At 37.4% G+C, this 17,928-nt stretch overlaps 1 protein-coding gene across 2 annotated transcripts in view; it reads right to left on the reverse strand.

Annotated features, from left to right (window-relative positions):
- LGR4 (leucine rich repeat containing G protein-coupled receptor 4) overlaps nt 1-17,928 on the reverse strand; it is an 87,258-nt gene that overhangs the window by 22,535 nt on the left and 46,795 nt on the right. For both annotated transcript variants that reach the window (XM_070761997.1, XM_070762001.1), the window contains exons 4-12: nt 17,501-17,572; nt 14,247-14,462; nt 11,637-11,708; nt 10,217-10,285; nt 9,384-9,455; nt 9,215-9,286; nt 7,134-7,202; nt 4,696-4,767; nt 3,460-3,525 (exon numbers count right to left, since the gene is read on the reverse strand). In XM_070761997.1, coding sequence (XP_070618098.1) covers nt 3,460-3,525; nt 4,696-4,767; nt 7,134-7,202; nt 9,215-9,286; nt 9,384-9,455; nt 10,217-10,285; nt 11,637-11,708; nt 14,247-14,462; nt 17,501-17,572 — 780 coding nt within the window. The remainder of the gene's footprint in view (nt 1-3,459; nt 3,526-4,695; nt 4,768-7,133; nt 7,203-9,214; nt 9,287-9,383; nt 9,456-10,216; nt 10,286-11,636; nt 11,709-14,246; nt 14,463-17,500; nt 17,573-17,928) is intronic.

Here is a 17,928-nt window from a genome sequence, read left to right on the forward strand (position 1 = left end):
CGCGTGGGGAAGTGGCTGTGGGAGGCAACGACATTCCTAAGCCGGTGAGGTGTGGTGGGGGGGGGTGGCGAGAAGATAGAAGCAAGAATCCACCCCCCCCCCAGCTTTTTCCCCCTCTCCCCGCAAGAAAAGGAGCCAGCCAAACACTCCAATGCCGCGCTAGAGTGGGGAAAAGCCGATGAGGTGTGGGGGGGGGGTGGATTCTTGCTTCTGTCTTCTCAACACCCCCTCACCCCACCTCTCGGGAAGAGAGCAACAGGAAAGGACGCAGTTTTCTTCTGCCGGGTCGAGGACAAAGCGGGTGTTGAGGGCGGCGGGCGAGCAACATTTCAGCGGGGAGAAAACCCCAAGCTGAGAGTACCTTTTAAAATCACTCTCCTCTCAGCCTCAGCAAGCTGCCGAGAAGTGGGGTTTTTGGAGTGGGGAGGCAAAAATGCTCAGAATGTCACCAACGAGGCATTTCTCCAAGGGGCGGGGGTCCCTAAACTTTCCTTTAACCCCAGCGGACACAAAGATGGGAATGCGTGGTCCTCGCCAGCCACCCATCTGCGGGGGCTGCCCCGCGCCAAGGCAGAATTAAATTCAACAACCAAAATATTATATTTTTTAAAAAACATACTTTTTTGACAGTTTGTTTGCCTTTTAAGACATCTCTCTGGCTGTGCCTAATGTCAACAATAAAAAGTTTTGCCAGGTGAAATTTTTTTTGCCAGATTAGCTATGGATCTCACTGAAGAAATTTTAAAGAATACTCAAAATGATTCTTCATTTGCTTTGTAACCTTAAATAAAAAAACAATACAGTATTGACTCTGTAATTTACCCGGGGAGGGGACAGGAGGGGGGCACAGACAGACAGGAAAGGAAGACAGACAGACAGACAGACAGACAGACAGAGACCTATGACCACAATTGAGCTCAAAATTTGTTGTTAAGCAAAAGCATTGTTAAGTGAAAATCACCACATTTTACTCAATCCATGACATTTCCTAGCTCTAACAGTGATGTGCAAGCTAGGGAAGTACCGGTACATCTGAAGACATGTGTAATGTTCTAGTTATGGTTAACTGTGTGGCAGAAAGTGGACTCTGGGTTTGTTTTCCTATTACAGTAAGTGAGGTTGAATGTACCATATATAATTTTACAAGAGCTCTCTCTCTTTCTCTCTCTGTATATACACATACAGTTTATATAGTAGATAATGTACAGTATATTTTTGTGTGCCTGTGTGTAATATTTATTTACACATATGGCATAGAATTAAGTATCTCTTTGAGGCAAGGAGAGGTCAAGTATCCTAACCCTAACCCAAACCAGCAGGAGCAGGGGATTGAGGTAAGTACCTAGGTACTTGCATTTTTTTTGCCTATACCTGCCTTGGGGGATATATACCTGTTTACCCTCTTTTAAACTTACAGAGCTAGTTTACTGGCTTTCTTTGAAATAAATATTCTAAAATATTTAATCTACTGATGCCTCAATTGATGTAATTTTATTGGTTTCCATTTTTATAAGTTACCAGTAGCCGCTGCAATTTTCACCCTCGACTTATACAGGGGTTTATAAATTTTCCCAGTTTTTGTGGCAAAAATAGGCGCCTCGACTTATAGTCGGAGCGACTTATACTCGAGTATATACGGTAACTTCGCAGTACTGTATGCTTCCAACACTAATTACAACCAGTCATCTTCCACAAGAATACAGGTTTAAGCACTATGAATTATAAACTAATTAAACTTTGTTTATTTTATTTTAAAAGCTCTGGGCAGCTAATAATCAGAAATATCACTAAGTCTCCCTCCACCTTAATAATAAAGAAATACCTTTCAAAAATAAACCATGCATAAAATAAATCAAATATACAATCAGAATTACATGAAAGTGAACAAAGAAAACAATTTAATTGAATAATGTGGTCACATTTGTGTTGATAAAATCTTCTCCCAGAATACCTAATTTAAGATTCGAATTAACAATCATAATGCATCTTTTCCCCTCACTTGTTACAATAACCAGATCTTAATTAAATCTCCTGAATCCCAGAAAGTAAGGAACAAACTAAATCTGTGTGGGGAAACAATTCCAGAGACCGCCTTCTGCCGCACAAATCCCAGTGACCGGTCAGGTCCCACAGAGTTGGTCTTCTCCGGGTCCCGTCGACTAAACAATGTCGTCTGGCGGGACCCAGGGGAAGAGCCTTCTGTGGCGGCCCCGACCCTCTGGAATCAACTCCCCCCAGAGATTAGAACTGCCCCTACCCTCCTTGCCTTTCGTAAACTCCTTAAAACCCACCTCTGTCGTCAAGCGTGGGGGAACTGAGACATCTCCCCCTGCCTATGTAGTTTTAGTGCATGATATGACTGTATGTATGTTTTTTTATATTGGAGTTCCTTGCTTTTAGATTTTAAATGTACAAGTGTTATTTTAGATTTTGAATTATTAGATTTGTCAATGTATATTGTTTTTGTCACTGCTGTGAGCCACCCCGAGTCTGCGGAGAGGGGCGGCATACAAATCTAATAAATAATAATAATAATAATAATAATAATAATAATAATAATAATAATAATTACTCTTCAAATCTTCTTGGTAATCATCTTTCCTTAAAGGGGAACAAGTTGACTTAGAAAGGGCCATTGGGTAGCATTCAACAGACACAATGAGAATGGCTAGCTTCTTGCCATTCAAATTCCCACTTATAGGCTCAAACATGTGTTGTTACCATTGTCTGACTGAAGTCAAACTTGGCAGTTCCTCTTCCTGCCCTAGGCATCCTCAGTAATGTCTATGGAGATTCTCAGTCATCCAGTTCATGGTGGTCCCAAAGAGGCTTTTTCAAGAGGCAAGTGGACTTCCTTGGTTTTGTTTTATTTTTTTCAGGGGGAGGGGATGTTTCATGTCTCATTTAAGAATATTTTTCAGCTCTGATTGGATGGTGGGAAATGGAAGGATTTATATTCCTTGTAGACAGCTGATCATTTGCATTTTTAGAGAGTCATTGAGGCCACAGCAGAGGAGGAGGGATATGTAATCTGCCTCCAGTCTACAACACAGTCCTTTCAGCAGTTCTAAGAAGGCTACACACCCATTTGCACTATTCAGGTGACCCTGAAGACACAGACAAACCTCCAAATCACCTCTAATGCTTCTTCCCAAACTCCTCAGTGCACTGAAGAACTGGACTGAATCTGTGAGGAAGCAGCTGCTTTGGTGCAGTCTGATCAAGCGATTATATTTGCTATCTTATTCTAACGGATAACCAAAGTCTCAGCCAAACAAATATTAAGAAACTGGACAGTCACTGGTCTGAAGTGGTATAGGTTGAGTATGGGGTTTGACTAGAAGACCCCCCAAGGTCCATTCCAGCTCTATTCTGATTGATTGAAATATGGCAACAAACAAACAACCCACCCACCCCAGAAATCACTAACAAATTAGATCCAGTGTGTTCTTTACTTACATTTCTTCTAGGGAACTGCAATCTTTAAAATGTGGAAGTTCTTTTATATTGTTGTAAGACAAATCCCTTAAAAGATAGGGAAAGAAAAAGAAAGAAAAAAGCAATTTTCATTTATATAAAATTGTTCTGTTTTACTTGAGCTTTATCAACAATTCATCCTCTTATAATATTGTTGTAACAATGTATCCTAGTTTTTTTCTTAAAAAACTGACATTTCCATTTAACTTAATTCGGAAGGACACATCAGAAATAGAGTAATTGAATTCACCAGTAGTTCATAAAATTAGTGCAGCAAAGAAGCATTTATAACAGTGTACAGTGGTACCTCTACCTAAGAACGCCTTTACTTATGAACTTTTCTAGATAAGAACCGGGTGTTCAAGATTTTTTTGCCTCTTCTCAAAAACCATTTTCCACTTACAAACCCAAGCCTCCGAAACTGTAACTGGAAAAGGCAGGGAGAAGCCTCTGTGGGGCCTCTCAAGGAATCTCCTGGGAGGAAACAGGCCCGGAAAAGGCGGGGGGGGGAGCCTCTGTGGGGCCTCTCTAGGAATCTCCTGAGAGGAAACAGGGCCGGAAAAGGCAGGGAGAAGCCTCTATGGGGCCTCTCTAGGTTTCCCCAATCGCACACATTATTTGCTTTTATATTGATTCCTATGGGAAAAATTGCTTCTTCTTATAAACTTTTCTACTTAAGAACCTGGTCATGGAACGAACTAAATTCATAAGTAGAGGTACCACTGTATTCTCTGTGGGAATAAATTAAATAATAAATTGAAGTACTACATTTAAGATTGCAGGATTAGCTATTTTCTTACAAGCTCTCTTATATCAGCAATTGCAAGCCTCACAATTTTAATCAAATTGGGAAATAAACCACAATAATTTATTAGAAGTTACCATCTATTCATTAACCAGATAGTTGCTGTTTCCTTGCATACCTAATGTCATTTGGACAGGACTTGCTGTAGATTACTATTTATAAGCTAGCCCTATAATATTGAACTGAATAAAAATATGTAACACACATGGATTTTAATTAAAGTTTGCTTGTTTTTTAAGTAATCAACTAACTTGTAAGCTGCCTAGAATCGACTTTGGCAAGATAGGTAGCATAATTTTAATAAATAAATAAACTATATCTCTCATTACCAAACTTCCCAACATTAAACTGATTTTCTGACACTATGATCCCCATTTATAAAAATAGACTAGAATCAAAATTTATGTACTTACAAAGTCCGAAGTATCTTTTGCTCTTGGCATAGACCAGTGGGAATATTGCTTATTTTGGCACCTGTAAAAGTTCTGTTGAATAAAATACCAATATCGGTAAAAACACTGGAAACAGAAATTTTAAAAGTAGCAGCTTTTCTAGAATGTGAACCTAGCTTAACCAGGTATCATAAAAGTTCTGATATATCCACTTGGGCCACTTCATTAGAATACACTTCTTATTTAGAACAATAGGCTTAAAAATGGTCCCATTAACACAAACAGTAAACTAATATTTCTGGCTTACTGATAGAAAAGAACAGGGTTAGTACACATATTTCTTCATGGATTTTCCAAATACTTTTGCTTGGGGGTATTAATTGTATGTATCTTCATTATTATGTTAAAGACAGACAAAACCCTTCTTTAAAATATCCTGAGTCAATGATTTGGATATAATGCTAACCCATCCATGAACATCAAGTCCCTGGTGTTGTTATTTACTTTTCCTTTCATGACAAACAATTGGGAATCATATACTAGCAAGTCTATTAGCATACTTAGAAATTCTGGACTCCCATTTTTGTGTCAATACAATCAAGCACAAAAACTGCTTTACAAGAAACCTCCAATATTAAAAGATAAATTAAACTTGGTTTTCTTTTTTTTAATCTCTGTTCACTGAATCCAAATACAATGTGCATTTAAAAGTATTTTGTGTAGGTGAAAATAGGCACCATAAATATCTTCGCCTTCCAAATCTTTTTGTCTCTGATTTTAATAAAAATGGCAACACTTGACTTTTTGGCATCATAATGTTTGAACATGTTCAAATCAATCAAAACTTGACATATTTTAATGTTTTTAAAAAATTCTGTTATTTGATATGTTTTTTTAAATATCTTTTTTAAACAGAAATTTAAGTAAATTGATTATAACCTTCTAGAAATGGCAGACCTCTCAGACTTTCAAAGAAGCCAAATTGTTGGTGCTCGAATGGCAGGCACTAGTGTAACAGAAAGTGCCCGAATGTTTGGCGTTTCAAGAGGTAATGTTTCAAAAGTAATGACTGCTTTTGAAAGAGAAGGGAAAACGTCCTCAGCCAAGCACAGGTCTGGTCGAAAGTCAAAGTTGTCTGAGAGAGACCATCAGACTCTAAAGCGAACTGTTAGAGCGGATCGCAAGACCGCAGCTCCTAAAATCACTGCAGAGCTCAATAGACATGTACAGTACCCAGTTTCCACAAAAACTGTTCGAAGGGAGCTTCACAAATCTGGATTCCACGGAAGAGCTGCAATTAGAAAACCTCTGCTCTCAAAAACAAATGTTTCAAAGCGTTTAGAGTGGTGTAGAAACCACCAGAAATGGTCCCCCGAGCAGTGGCAAAATGTGATTTTCTCTGACGAATCATCGTTTATCCTTTTTCTGACTTCTGGCTGTGTTTACATTTGGAGACAGCCAAAAGAATCATTTCATCCAGACTGCCTTCTCCCAACCGTCAAACATGGTGGGGGTTCAGTGATGATCTGGGGTGCTATTTCTTGGAAATTTTCCAGGCCAATGATTTCCCTTCATGGAAGAATTAACAGCCATCATTATTTAGGACTTTTGGCCATCCGAATTCATCCTATGGTTCAAGAACTGTTTCCAGAGGGGGATGCCATCTTTCAAGATGATAATGCACCAATCCATAGAGCAAGAATTGTTAAAGAATGGCATGAGGAACATTCTAATGAGGTTCAGCATCTCATCTGGCCACCACAATCACCAGACCTCAACGTTATTGAGCATTTATGGTCGATTTTAGAGAATCAAGTAAGAAGACGATTTCCACCACCATCGTCTCTAAAAGAACTGGAGGGTGCTTTAACTGAAAAATGGAATTCCTTTGGAAACAATTCACAATTTGTATGAATCAATACCTCGCAGAATTGAAGCTGTACTTGCCACAAAAGATGGACCAACACCAAATTAAAAGACGTTTTAATGATTTTTCAAGGTGTTTCCATGTTTTTGTCCACCCCCTGTATATAGCTGCCCATCACTCTGAAGCTGATTCTGGACAGTGCATAATAAACAGGTAAAATCACATACAAAAGCCACATATGTATAAAAGTTTCAAAAATCATAGTGACAGTAAATACTAGAAAAACAGAAATACAAACCCTAAAGGGAATAAATGGAGCTCATCAATGAAGTCATCTAAGCACTGGAGCTATCTAAAGTATATCTCCAGTTGCCTGGAAGCTCCAGGCCTGATAATATAATCAAGTCTTGAGGGTCTTCTGGGATACCAAAAGGAATGGCGTTAACCTGATTTTGAGGGGCGGGATGTTTTATAAAGTGGGCATGATGGCAGAAAAGGCATGTCTCACAAGACCCATAAAATGTAGGTCCATAGCTGATGGATTGCTTTTACTAGTTATTTCATTTTTGAAGTCTGACAGTAAAATACTTACAGGCTCTCCAGATTGATTGTTCCTGTTAAATTAGGAAACCATTGCACCATGTTGGCTCCACGAATGACTCTGAAGAAAAACAGAAATGTAATACATCACAGCTACATTGTTTAACAGAAAAATCAATCCTATGGGAACAGAAGGTTTCGTTAACGTTTTTTTTCTAGCGTTTTGTATTAAGATGCCTTTCTCTTTCTCACTAACATTTACTAATGCCAAATTTAAGCCATGTGAGGCGAAGGGCGGTTATATATCTATGTATCCATATGAAAAACAACCACTTCGTACTGAACTATAATGAACTATGATGAAAATATGAAATATTTATGTTTGCCAAAATTTGCATTTCTGAGAATGCAGTAATATCCTGCAGATGATACCATAGTCAGTTTTGAAACCAGCTCTGTTGTGAAACTGAATGCATGATGTAATTGTTAAGCCATTCATTTTATTGTTAAGTACATCTTAACAAGTTTTTTTTATGGGACTATCACTAAAATTAAAAATACACATTTATCTGCTGTTCATACATTTATGGGATGGAGAACAACTTGTGATCATTTTAAGAATAATTATGTTTCTTTTATAAGTTAATTATTCTTAAAATGATCACATTTTATTTTAGAAATTCAAGTAACAGATCAAAATAGTTCTGGAATTAAATGAAGATGAATTTAACTTGAGCAGTAATATAAAACACACACTCAAAATTAAACAAATTTCAATATAAGTAAGAATTACAAGCATTTGTTTGTATTAAACCTTGCAGTCTTCTGTTTCTGTAGGGTGTAACTACTAAGATGAGCTTTAGCAAACATACAAAAATATATATAATTCATCAGCTTCTGTGCAATTTTGCCAGATTAAACACCCCCACCTAGCAAAAACAGAAGAGAAAAATATTTATCCTTTCTTTGGTAATCTTAACAATGGTCGGTAATATCACCATTGTCAAATTAATACATAATTACAAGGGTTCAATGAAAAAGAATTTCTACAGTTGATTTTCTAAAAACTGCATAGTTCAAATATATGTTTAGCCAACCTGCTTCATGAAGGCTTACTCTGAAAGTAACTAGCACTTGAAAATTTTGTGATATGTATTGAATGTGGAAATATTTTTTTTTGTAGATTAAATCTTAATAGCAATAATAACTTAATAATAACTACTTGGAATTTTGTAACATTTTGAAATATTGCTTTGGTGCTTGCAGCATTTTTGAAACGTCTCAACTATAATTACCGTAAACAAAATTATTTTGACAGTCAGAACATACATCTATTCATAGTATGAAAAATGCACAAAATAAAATATTCTAGGTGGAACTACATATAGTATGTTGATCCACATCTCCAACTTTCTCTGCTGAGTTGGGAAGCTGGCAAAGGGATTCTATTTAGGTTTGCCTATATGTGAGCAGAATCCTTGATATGAATAAAAACTGCAAAAATATGGTTCATAGTACGTGAATTTCTACTAGGACTCACCAAAGCATAAGATGCCTACTAAAAAGTTTCCTATTCAGTACTGGAAAGTTTAAAGTGGGTTAGCAGACACAATGCTGCCACACTTTGTGTTAACATCTTCAAGGCTTAAGAGCTTCATCAAACTACCAAGAAAACTTTTCATCAGCCATTATTTCCTAAGTATAGAAATACTGTTATGAATCTTCTGCAATAATGTTTATTTATTCATTGGTCATTTTATTGCTGGACAATAAAATGGCTATTCTTCACATTTCTTTCCTGCAAGACTTTGTAACTGCAACTCCACTGTCAATAAACTATCCATTATCAGCTTGCATAACAAATTTTATTGATCTGCATTTATCATAATTACGAGGTTGAATGTTTTCATTTCTTTGCAATAGCTTTCTTTCTTCTTTTAAAATGTTTTCCTTTGTTTATTAAACAAGCTAATACAAATAGATCATGTAACAATCTGTAATACACTTATTGCTCCAGGTTCACTTATTTTAAAAAGTAATTACCTATATTATGCAAACAGAATCTAAAGCAAATATTCCAAGAAGTAATTCTACAAATGCATTTTAAATTACATTAACTGTAAGAGTACTTACAAAGAATGCAAATCTGACAAGTTTTGAAAGGCTGAGTTCCCAACAAAGGATAAAGGGTTATCATACAGATGTCTGATGGAGGGGAAAAAAGGACAATCTTTATCATTCATGCATTTTATTTTTTTAATCCATTAAAACCAAAACTTTATTTTTTAAATTAAAAACTTACATTGTTCTTAAAAGTGGATTTCCTATAAATGCATTATCAGGGATCATGGAAATATAATTGCTGTGAAATCCCCTAAAAACAAATTGAAATTGTTGGATTAATAGTTTACTATTTGGAGATCATATATAAAATCTTAGTAATTTTTTCAAAAACAAACTTTCTAGAAGAAGGAACAGCTTCTTCTCTACAATTTCAAAAGTTCTTTATATGCAAGTTCTATGTGCTGGAAGATAATCTTTCTATATGTTACTTAAATATATACCAGGAAATGCAAGTTTATCTTCCACACAAAAATGGACAACAGATATTATAGCCTGACAATTGAATTTATTTGAGCTTATCCAGAATTACTTTTAACCAAACCTCTCAGCAAACAGAATTAAACCAATTGGAAGCCAGACTAGAGCCACTAAAAACCAACAGTGTAAAAATAATCTGAATTTTAGGATTTCATTGAAAGAATTAGGTAAGAAAGATCTGGAAAGAAATATAGAAAAGACTTACCTCATATAACATGGTGAAGGTAACTATAACTATTGTAAAAATTTATATATTTCAAAACTAAAGAGGCAATTTTAAAGCTATAAGGAAATAAAATCTCTTTGAAAATGAAAGCTATTATAATAATCATATTAATTCATTAAAATAATCTATATTGCACTTAACTAATCAATACTAATTATAACAGATCCCAAAACCAGATCACTTATTATTTTAAGTTGATCCTCCCCATTTGAACTTAATTTATTTTAGTTTATCAAGAAGAAAACCATAACCTTCTTAAAACTAAATATATTTTGTTGGAAAAAATAAGAGTATGTAGTAATACTCACAATTCTTTAATGCTTGGAAGTGATTTAATTGCTTCTGGAAATTCCACCATGCTATTATAATTTAAATCCCTTGAAAGAAAATAAACAATGGCATTATGTGGTATATTATGAAAAAAAATAATTAAACTTTTAAAATGATTAATGATTAATTTATTTCTTTAAAATGGTCTTGGTTTAAGCTTGTAGAGCCTCCTACTATGCCATAAATGCATGAACCACACATGCACTTGACACACATTTGTTTCAAATACTTTATCCCCCCTTTGGATAGTGTTACTTTTTCGCTCATTCTGGGTGTCCAATTTAGCTCACTAACATATTTTAAAATCTGGATACAGAATTGCTAGAATTACCTCCTTCCAATCTGTCCTTGATTATTGCAATGCTTGCATTACCCTCTTGCTGACGTTCAACTATCAAATTATAAGTTCTTGGTAGGAGCAAAGATCTTCTTGCTCCAGAGTAACGTCAGTTCCCTTTTCTCAACCTCAGGCCATTCAGAATTCTGAAGTTATTGTTAGAAATGTTATTTCCTTTCACCTTATAGCAATGTGACTGATTGTAATGATTCCTTTAAGATTTTAAAATAGTTACTATAGTCTATAATGTCTTTATCTGTCTGATCTTCTTCTGTAATGCCAATTAATTGTAAGTTAATATAAGCCTATTGGACCTTTCTATTTATTTTTTGTAACATCTATTCATGCTTGAGTCTCAGTCGCTAGATCAAATGTGTTGCATAATCACAGCATATATGATATCTCAACTATTCCATAGTTGCATGCTTTTACCCCCTAAAAGCAACAATTCTTTCCCCTTTCTCTCTTTTTTTAATTTATCTATCTATCTATCTATCTATCTATCTATCTATCTATCATTTTATTTACTTACTTACTTACTTACTTACTTACTTACTTACTTACTTACTTACTTACTTACTTACTTACTTACTTACTTACTTACTTACTTATTTATTGGATTTGTATGCCGCCCCTCTCCGCAGACACAGGGCGGCTATTTATTATCATTATTTCTTTATCTTTTTTATATTGTTCATCTTTTTTGTAATATAGCTGGGGGGCGGGGGGGGGGAGGAAGGAGGACAAAGCTAAAACCAGCCCAGTTACCAAAACTGAAGAGATACAGTACATTGAAGGACTGTGAAAAGTCCCCATTACTGCAACAAAATAACTTGCGAAAGAAAATCAAACCAAGTTGTGACCAGTTGTTTCACAATAAAGCATTAAGTATATATGTAAATGTATGTAAATATAGCTAATCACAGCATAATTGGGTTTAATTATAAGACCATAAACCAAAGATGTTAAATTCCTAATGTCAAGGCATTAAGTCTTTTGTAATGTGTTTTTTTGTAATGTGTTTTTGTTCTATTACAGATCCGCAAAGTCAGGATACTCACAAAGTTTCTAGGTTGTTTAATCCATAAAAACAGTGTTGTCCCAATGTTTTTATTTTATTGTTATGGAGATGTCTGGAAAAAAAAGGAATGTAGTATCTATTACCTCATGAATCATTTCTTGCCATAATTTCCTAAAATTAAGATTTATAGCAAAAAATGCAATACATTTGAAAGACCCAGAAAATATAGATAACAGAAAAACAAGTGAATTATGTAATTTGAAATCTACTCTGCTGTTTTTTTAAGAACAAAGTTTCTAGCTGTAAAAAAAACAATCCTCCCATTCTGACAAACTCTATGGATGAATCCAGAAATGATTTTTAAAATGGATTTTCACAGAAGTTAACATAATAATATGATTCTCCTAAAGTCACAAGTATGACAGGAAAGATTATGTAAATCTTGCCTTTCAGAAGCATCTTGGAATGCATTTTATCCTTGAGGTGATAATCCCTTATCACCTCCAGGTTCGACTACTGCAATGCTCTCTACATGGGGCTACCTTTGAAGAGTGTTCGGAAACTACAAGTTGTGCAAAATGCAGCCGTGCGAGCAGTCATGGGACTACCCAGACATGTCCACATCTCTCCAACACTCTGTGATCTGCACTGGCTGCCAATTGGTTTCTGGACTCAATTTAAAGTGTTGGTTATGACCTATGAATCTATACATGGCATCGGACCAGAATACAGTGATCCCCTGATCATTGCGAGGGTTCTGTTCCAGGACCCCTAGCAATGATCGGGTTTTCGCGAAGTAGCGCTGCGGAAGTAAAAACACCATCTGCGCATGCGCAGATGGTGTTTTTACTTCCGCAGCGCTAGCGAGGAGCCGAAGATTGGGGTTCCTGGGAAGGGGACTCAGCTGGGAAGCGGCGCGGCTGTTTTAAAACGTCGCCGCCAGCATGGGGGGCTTGCCAGCACCCCCCGGACCGCCAACCCGGGTTTGGGGGGCTGCTAGGAAGCCCCCCATGCCGGCGGCGACGTTTTAAAACAGCCGTGCCGCTTCCCAATGAGTCCCGAAGACAAACGCGGAAGTTCGTCTTTGACGTTTGTCTTCGGGACTCATTGGGAAGCCGCGCGGCTGTTTTAAAACGTCGCCGCCGGCATGGGGGGCTTGCCAGCACCCCCTAGACCCCCAACCCGGGTTTGGGGGGCTGCTAGGAAGCCCCCCATGCCGGCGGCGACATTTTAAAACAGTCGCACGGCTTCCCAATGAGTCCCGAAGACAAACGTCAAAGGCGAACTTCCGCGTTTGTCTTCGGGACTCATTGGGAAGCCGTGCGGCTGTTTTAAAACGTCGCCGCCGGCATGGGGGGCTTTCCAGCACCCCCCCGAACCCGGGTGGCCGGGCGAGCAGCGAGCGAACGGCGGGTGGCCGGGCGAAGGGCGGGCGAGCAGCAAGCGAACGGCGGGTGGCCGGGCGAAGGGCGGGCGAGCAGCGAGCGAACGGCGGGTGGCCGGGCAAAGGGCGGGCGAGCAGCGAGCGAACGGCGGGCGAGCCGGGCGAACGGCGGGCGAGCAAACGGCGGGCGAGCCGGGCGGGCGAGCGGGCGAGCGGGTGCTGGGGGGGCTTCTCGCCCTCCTGCCAGCAAGAGGAGACCCAGGGAAGCCGCCCAGCAGCTGATCTGCCTGGCGCCATCTACGCATGCATGCCCATAGAAAAAAGGGTGCGCATGCGCAGATGGCGTTTTTACTTCCGGGTTGCAAAATCGCCATATAGCCGTTTCGCAATGATCGGGGTCGCAATACCCTGGGGATCACTGTACCTCCAGGACCGCCTTCTGCCGCATGAGCCTAGCGATCGGTCAGGTCCCCACAGAGTTGGCCTTCTCCAGGTCCTGTCAACTAGACAATGTTGCTTGGCGGGGCCTAGGGGAAGAACCTTCTCTGTGGCGGTCCTGGCCCACTGGAATCAGCTCTCACCAGAGATTCGCACTGCCCCAACCTTCCTTGCCTTCTGTAAGAGTCTCAAGACTCATTTATGTTGCCAGGATTGGGGCTATTAGACTTCTGCTCCTGGCCATGCAGGATTGAATGGATATGAGTGTTTTCACCGTCTTTGGATTTTAGATTATTAATTATTGATTGGATTCAGGATGTAATATATTGTTATTTTATACGTTGTAAGCTGCCCCAAGTATAAATAATAAATTATTAATTAATTAATTAATTAATAATATTAATAATAATAAAAACCATCAGAATTGACAAAATCTCCATCTGTCAATTGCAAAAGGCCGCTTTACTGGGATCGGCAAAAATAATTCGCCGCTACATCACGCAATCCTAGGTGCTTGAGAAGCGCCTGACTGGTGATGAAATACAAAATCCAGCATAGTGATCTCGTTTGCTGTGTTGTATTAACAACAACAACAACAACAATAAATTATTATTATTATTATTATTATTATTATTATTATTATTATTATTATTTAGATTTGTATGCCGCCCCTCTCTGCAGACTCGGAATAATAATAATAATAATAATAATAATAATAATAATAATAATAATAATAATAGTAATTTTTCCTTTGTAAAAATAATGAAGTTCTAAATCCATTTGTCCCTTAAATTAGGTATTCACTGAGATGACAATGCAAATACTTACAGTACCACAAGGCTTGACAGATTTCTGAATCCAAAATCAGGGATGTGGGTTATTTTATTGAGAGCCAAAGTTAAAGCTTGCAGTGAGGGAAGATTGCTGAGTGGAATAACAGGAACTTCAGTCAAACTATTATCATCCAGCCACAAGTGACGTAGTTGACCTAGACCCTCAAAACTGTCTTCTGGGACAACTGTAATATGGTTAGCATCCAAACGTCTGAAGAAAAAGGATAGGAGCAATAAATAAACGGTATATAACACAAGAAGCAAACTATTTTTTAAAATGTAAATGATTAGAAAGAAGTAAATATTTGAAACTGGGGGAATGCAGCCCAGAAACGTAGACATGGATCATGCAATCCAATATAGTCTAGACAGAAGGCACCAAGCCATACACACAGTACAGTACAATTTATTTATCAGAAGAACACAAAACTTACCATTTACAAAAACAAACAATTGTTCAATTACTCATGGTTTCAATTAATATTCCTTTTAAGCACAAGGACACCTTCATTAATAATTGACCACCTGCACAAGCAAAAACTGACCTGATCTAATACAACTCCTCTCTCAGCTACCAGGGATTCCTGGAAGTTTATCCTTAAAGAGCTGAATTGGCTACTTACGAATCCTAATTCAAGATGACAGCATTGATCTATAAGATCTAAACAGCTTAACATTCAAAGCTCTGCAGTATCTGTCAACCCCTGAATTGCTGATAAGGTCTGCTTATGCCTCCATCATAGGAAGTCATCCACAGTGTGACAATTCTTGTTTTCACTGATTTTCAGTGAGAGCAACCCAAATACAGAACTCCTTCGGAAAGTAATGCTATCAAATTTGACATAATTTAAATCAGGTTTGTTTGTTTTTTACTTTTAAGCATCTACAAATAATACCCCAGCACCAAAAGTTAAACTACAATTTATGTAAGAGCTTCCTCTCACTATTAAAGCTCTAGCATTCTTTGAAACATTTGGTCATAAGCAACCTATTTAAATTCTAGTCAATAAAATTATGGCTACTGGACAAAAATATTATTTCATTTTTATCATCTTTACAGATCTCGCTCAAGCATAAGCAGATCTCCCTAAAGTATATAAAAGACCAACAGAAAAAGCAAAGTATAAATTATTTCTTACATAAATGTAGGATACAAATGAATGATTGATATGCAGGAACTTTCCAAACTGATCATTTATTCCCAAGAACATAAGTCAAAGGTGATGAGCAATGAACATGATAGACAGCTATAATAACATTCTTTGATAAAGTGCTCTTCTGGCAAGGTGAAGAAAGCAATGCCAAGTAAGTATATTTCTCTAAAGGATGAGTAATTATTTCTGGTCAAGAAATTCATATTGGAACTTATAATCAGAACATCTTATGTTTTCATAAAATCCAAGCATTAAATGCTAATGAAAATTAAATCAGCAACAAGAATAAAGCAATATGAATCAAGAACCTTTGAGAAGATTATGCTTTCATTATCCCTTTATATCACTGTATAATTACAGGCTCTATCTCTTAGTAATTCAAAAATGATATAATGTACTATAGTGAAGAGAAAAGAAAAAGATCAGAATTTTAATTATACATGGCATAAGCATAATACCTTCCCCTCTTCTGCTCATAAGAAAAAAATCATTTAATATTTCATTGCTTTTTAGTAATTTTACACCTTGTCCAGGAAACCCTATTGCATTATTCTATTCTTTGTTGTGACATAGTCACCGCAAATAAACCTAGTATTGGTCATGAAAGTTGATAGACCTTTAAAAAAAAACCCTTTGATCTAAAAAGTACATTTGCATTATTTTTCATTTTTAACAAAAAAAAAAATAGTTCTTGGAAACTGTGTATCTCAATAAATCAGAAAATATCAAACCATCCACTGAAAGCCAGGAATTAAACTATCCTAAACTAAAAAAAGTCAAAAGGTTCAATTAAAAATCCCCCTAAAGCACCTTTCCCAAGTCACATTTAATTTGGAAGATTGTGGAATGAGATGATAGATTCAATATTTGTTTAGTTAATATTTAATGAAAAAATATATTGGCAAAAAACAGAATTTCCAATATTTTTCATATTGTTATCTACTTTGAGACTACATACCCTTAATTTTGTTTAGGAATAAAACCTTCTTCAAAAGGAAGTTTAACTACATAATATAGTCACAAGAAATTATTTTAAGTTAATCACCTATTTGACAACTTCCACATCATTTCCTAGAACCATAATGGACGAACCTATGACACATTTGGCATGTGAAGCTATATCGGCTGGCACATGAGCTGCTGCCATATCTTAGCTCCAGCACATATGTGCATGCCAGCCAGCTGATTTTCGGCTGGCAAAGAGGCTCTGGAGGACTTTCAGGGGGCAGGGAGAGGGCTCCAGGGAACCCTCTGGAGCTTGGGGTAGGTGAAAAACAGCCTACTGGGCCCACTGGAAGTCAGGAAATGGGGATGCACATGGGGGGAGCATTGAATTATGGGTGTGGGCACATGCGTGTGTATGATAGCTTGCACACACATGCTTTTGGCACCCAAGGGGAAAAATGTTCACCTGTCCTAGAACATTTCTCTAAGGCAGTGGTTCTCAACCTTTCTAATGCCGCGACCCCTTAATAGAGTTCCTCATCTTGTGGTGACCCCCAACTATAAGTTTAGCGCCAATTCTTCCAACAGATCTTTAAGCTGATTGGCAAGAGGTCAGAGGGACACTCCCCTGTAAATGCCTGATTTTGGGCCCTCCCCAGGCTCCAGAGTCCTTCCCAGAGGCCATAAACAGCCTGTTTGCCAACTTCCAGTGGGATCAGAAGACCCATTTTTCACTCTCCCCAGGCTCCAGAGGCTTTCTTGGAGGCTGGGGAGGGTAAAAATGGCCTCCCACGCCTTCCAGAGGCCAGAAACACCCTTCCAGAACCTCTGCACAAGCCCTTTACTTACCTCAAAATGGGCCACTGAAAATTCCTGGAAGGGGAGGGGAATGTGGCCAGGTGAAAATCATCTGGCCAGCGTGCATATGCACTGGAGCTGATGTACAGCAATGGCTCCTGTGCCGGCAGCTATGGCTCGCCATGAGTTTTTTCTATGACTTTTATTTGAGCTTTAATTTTAAGTGCTGCATTTGCAACAGTTAAGAGTACTGTCTGAACAATCCTGTTACTTTTGGTTTCCAAAATACAAAATAATTCATGAAATATAAAATATGAATCCAAGTAACATGCATTCAGGCAATACTACTTACAAGGATTGTAATCCACTCAGTCCTTTGATGGCTTCTTTGGGAATAGTTTTCAACTGATTGTTCTGCAAAGTGCTGGAAAGAAAGAGAAACTTATATCCATTATTTAGCACAATTTGTTTCTGCTATGTTTTATATTTTGGAATTATGAAATAAATATTGTGTGTTATAACATGATGCTATATATAGTAACATACTATAATAATAGCATACTGTATATTATAAATGTCATGTAATATTAACTGAATAAAATAACTATGTCTCTTAAGAAAACCTTACTCTCCTTGTTATATCTATTTTTCTTTTAATATAAAAGAAAGCAAAAAACAAAGAAAACAATTTTGAGGAGAGAGGTAATCCTTCAGGGACAACAGTACCTGTAGTTGTTTTTTCTTTATCCCAAAACATTTTATCTACTGTCATAATGAGGT

Source organism: Erythrolamprus reginae, chromosome 1, assembly GCF_031021105.1.
Source record: "Erythrolamprus reginae isolate rEryReg1 chromosome 1, rEryReg1.hap1, whole genome shotgun sequence".
In the NCBI taxonomy this organism is placed as follows: domain Eukaryota; kingdom Metazoa; phylum Chordata; class Lepidosauria; order Squamata; family Dipsadidae; genus Erythrolamprus; species Erythrolamprus reginae.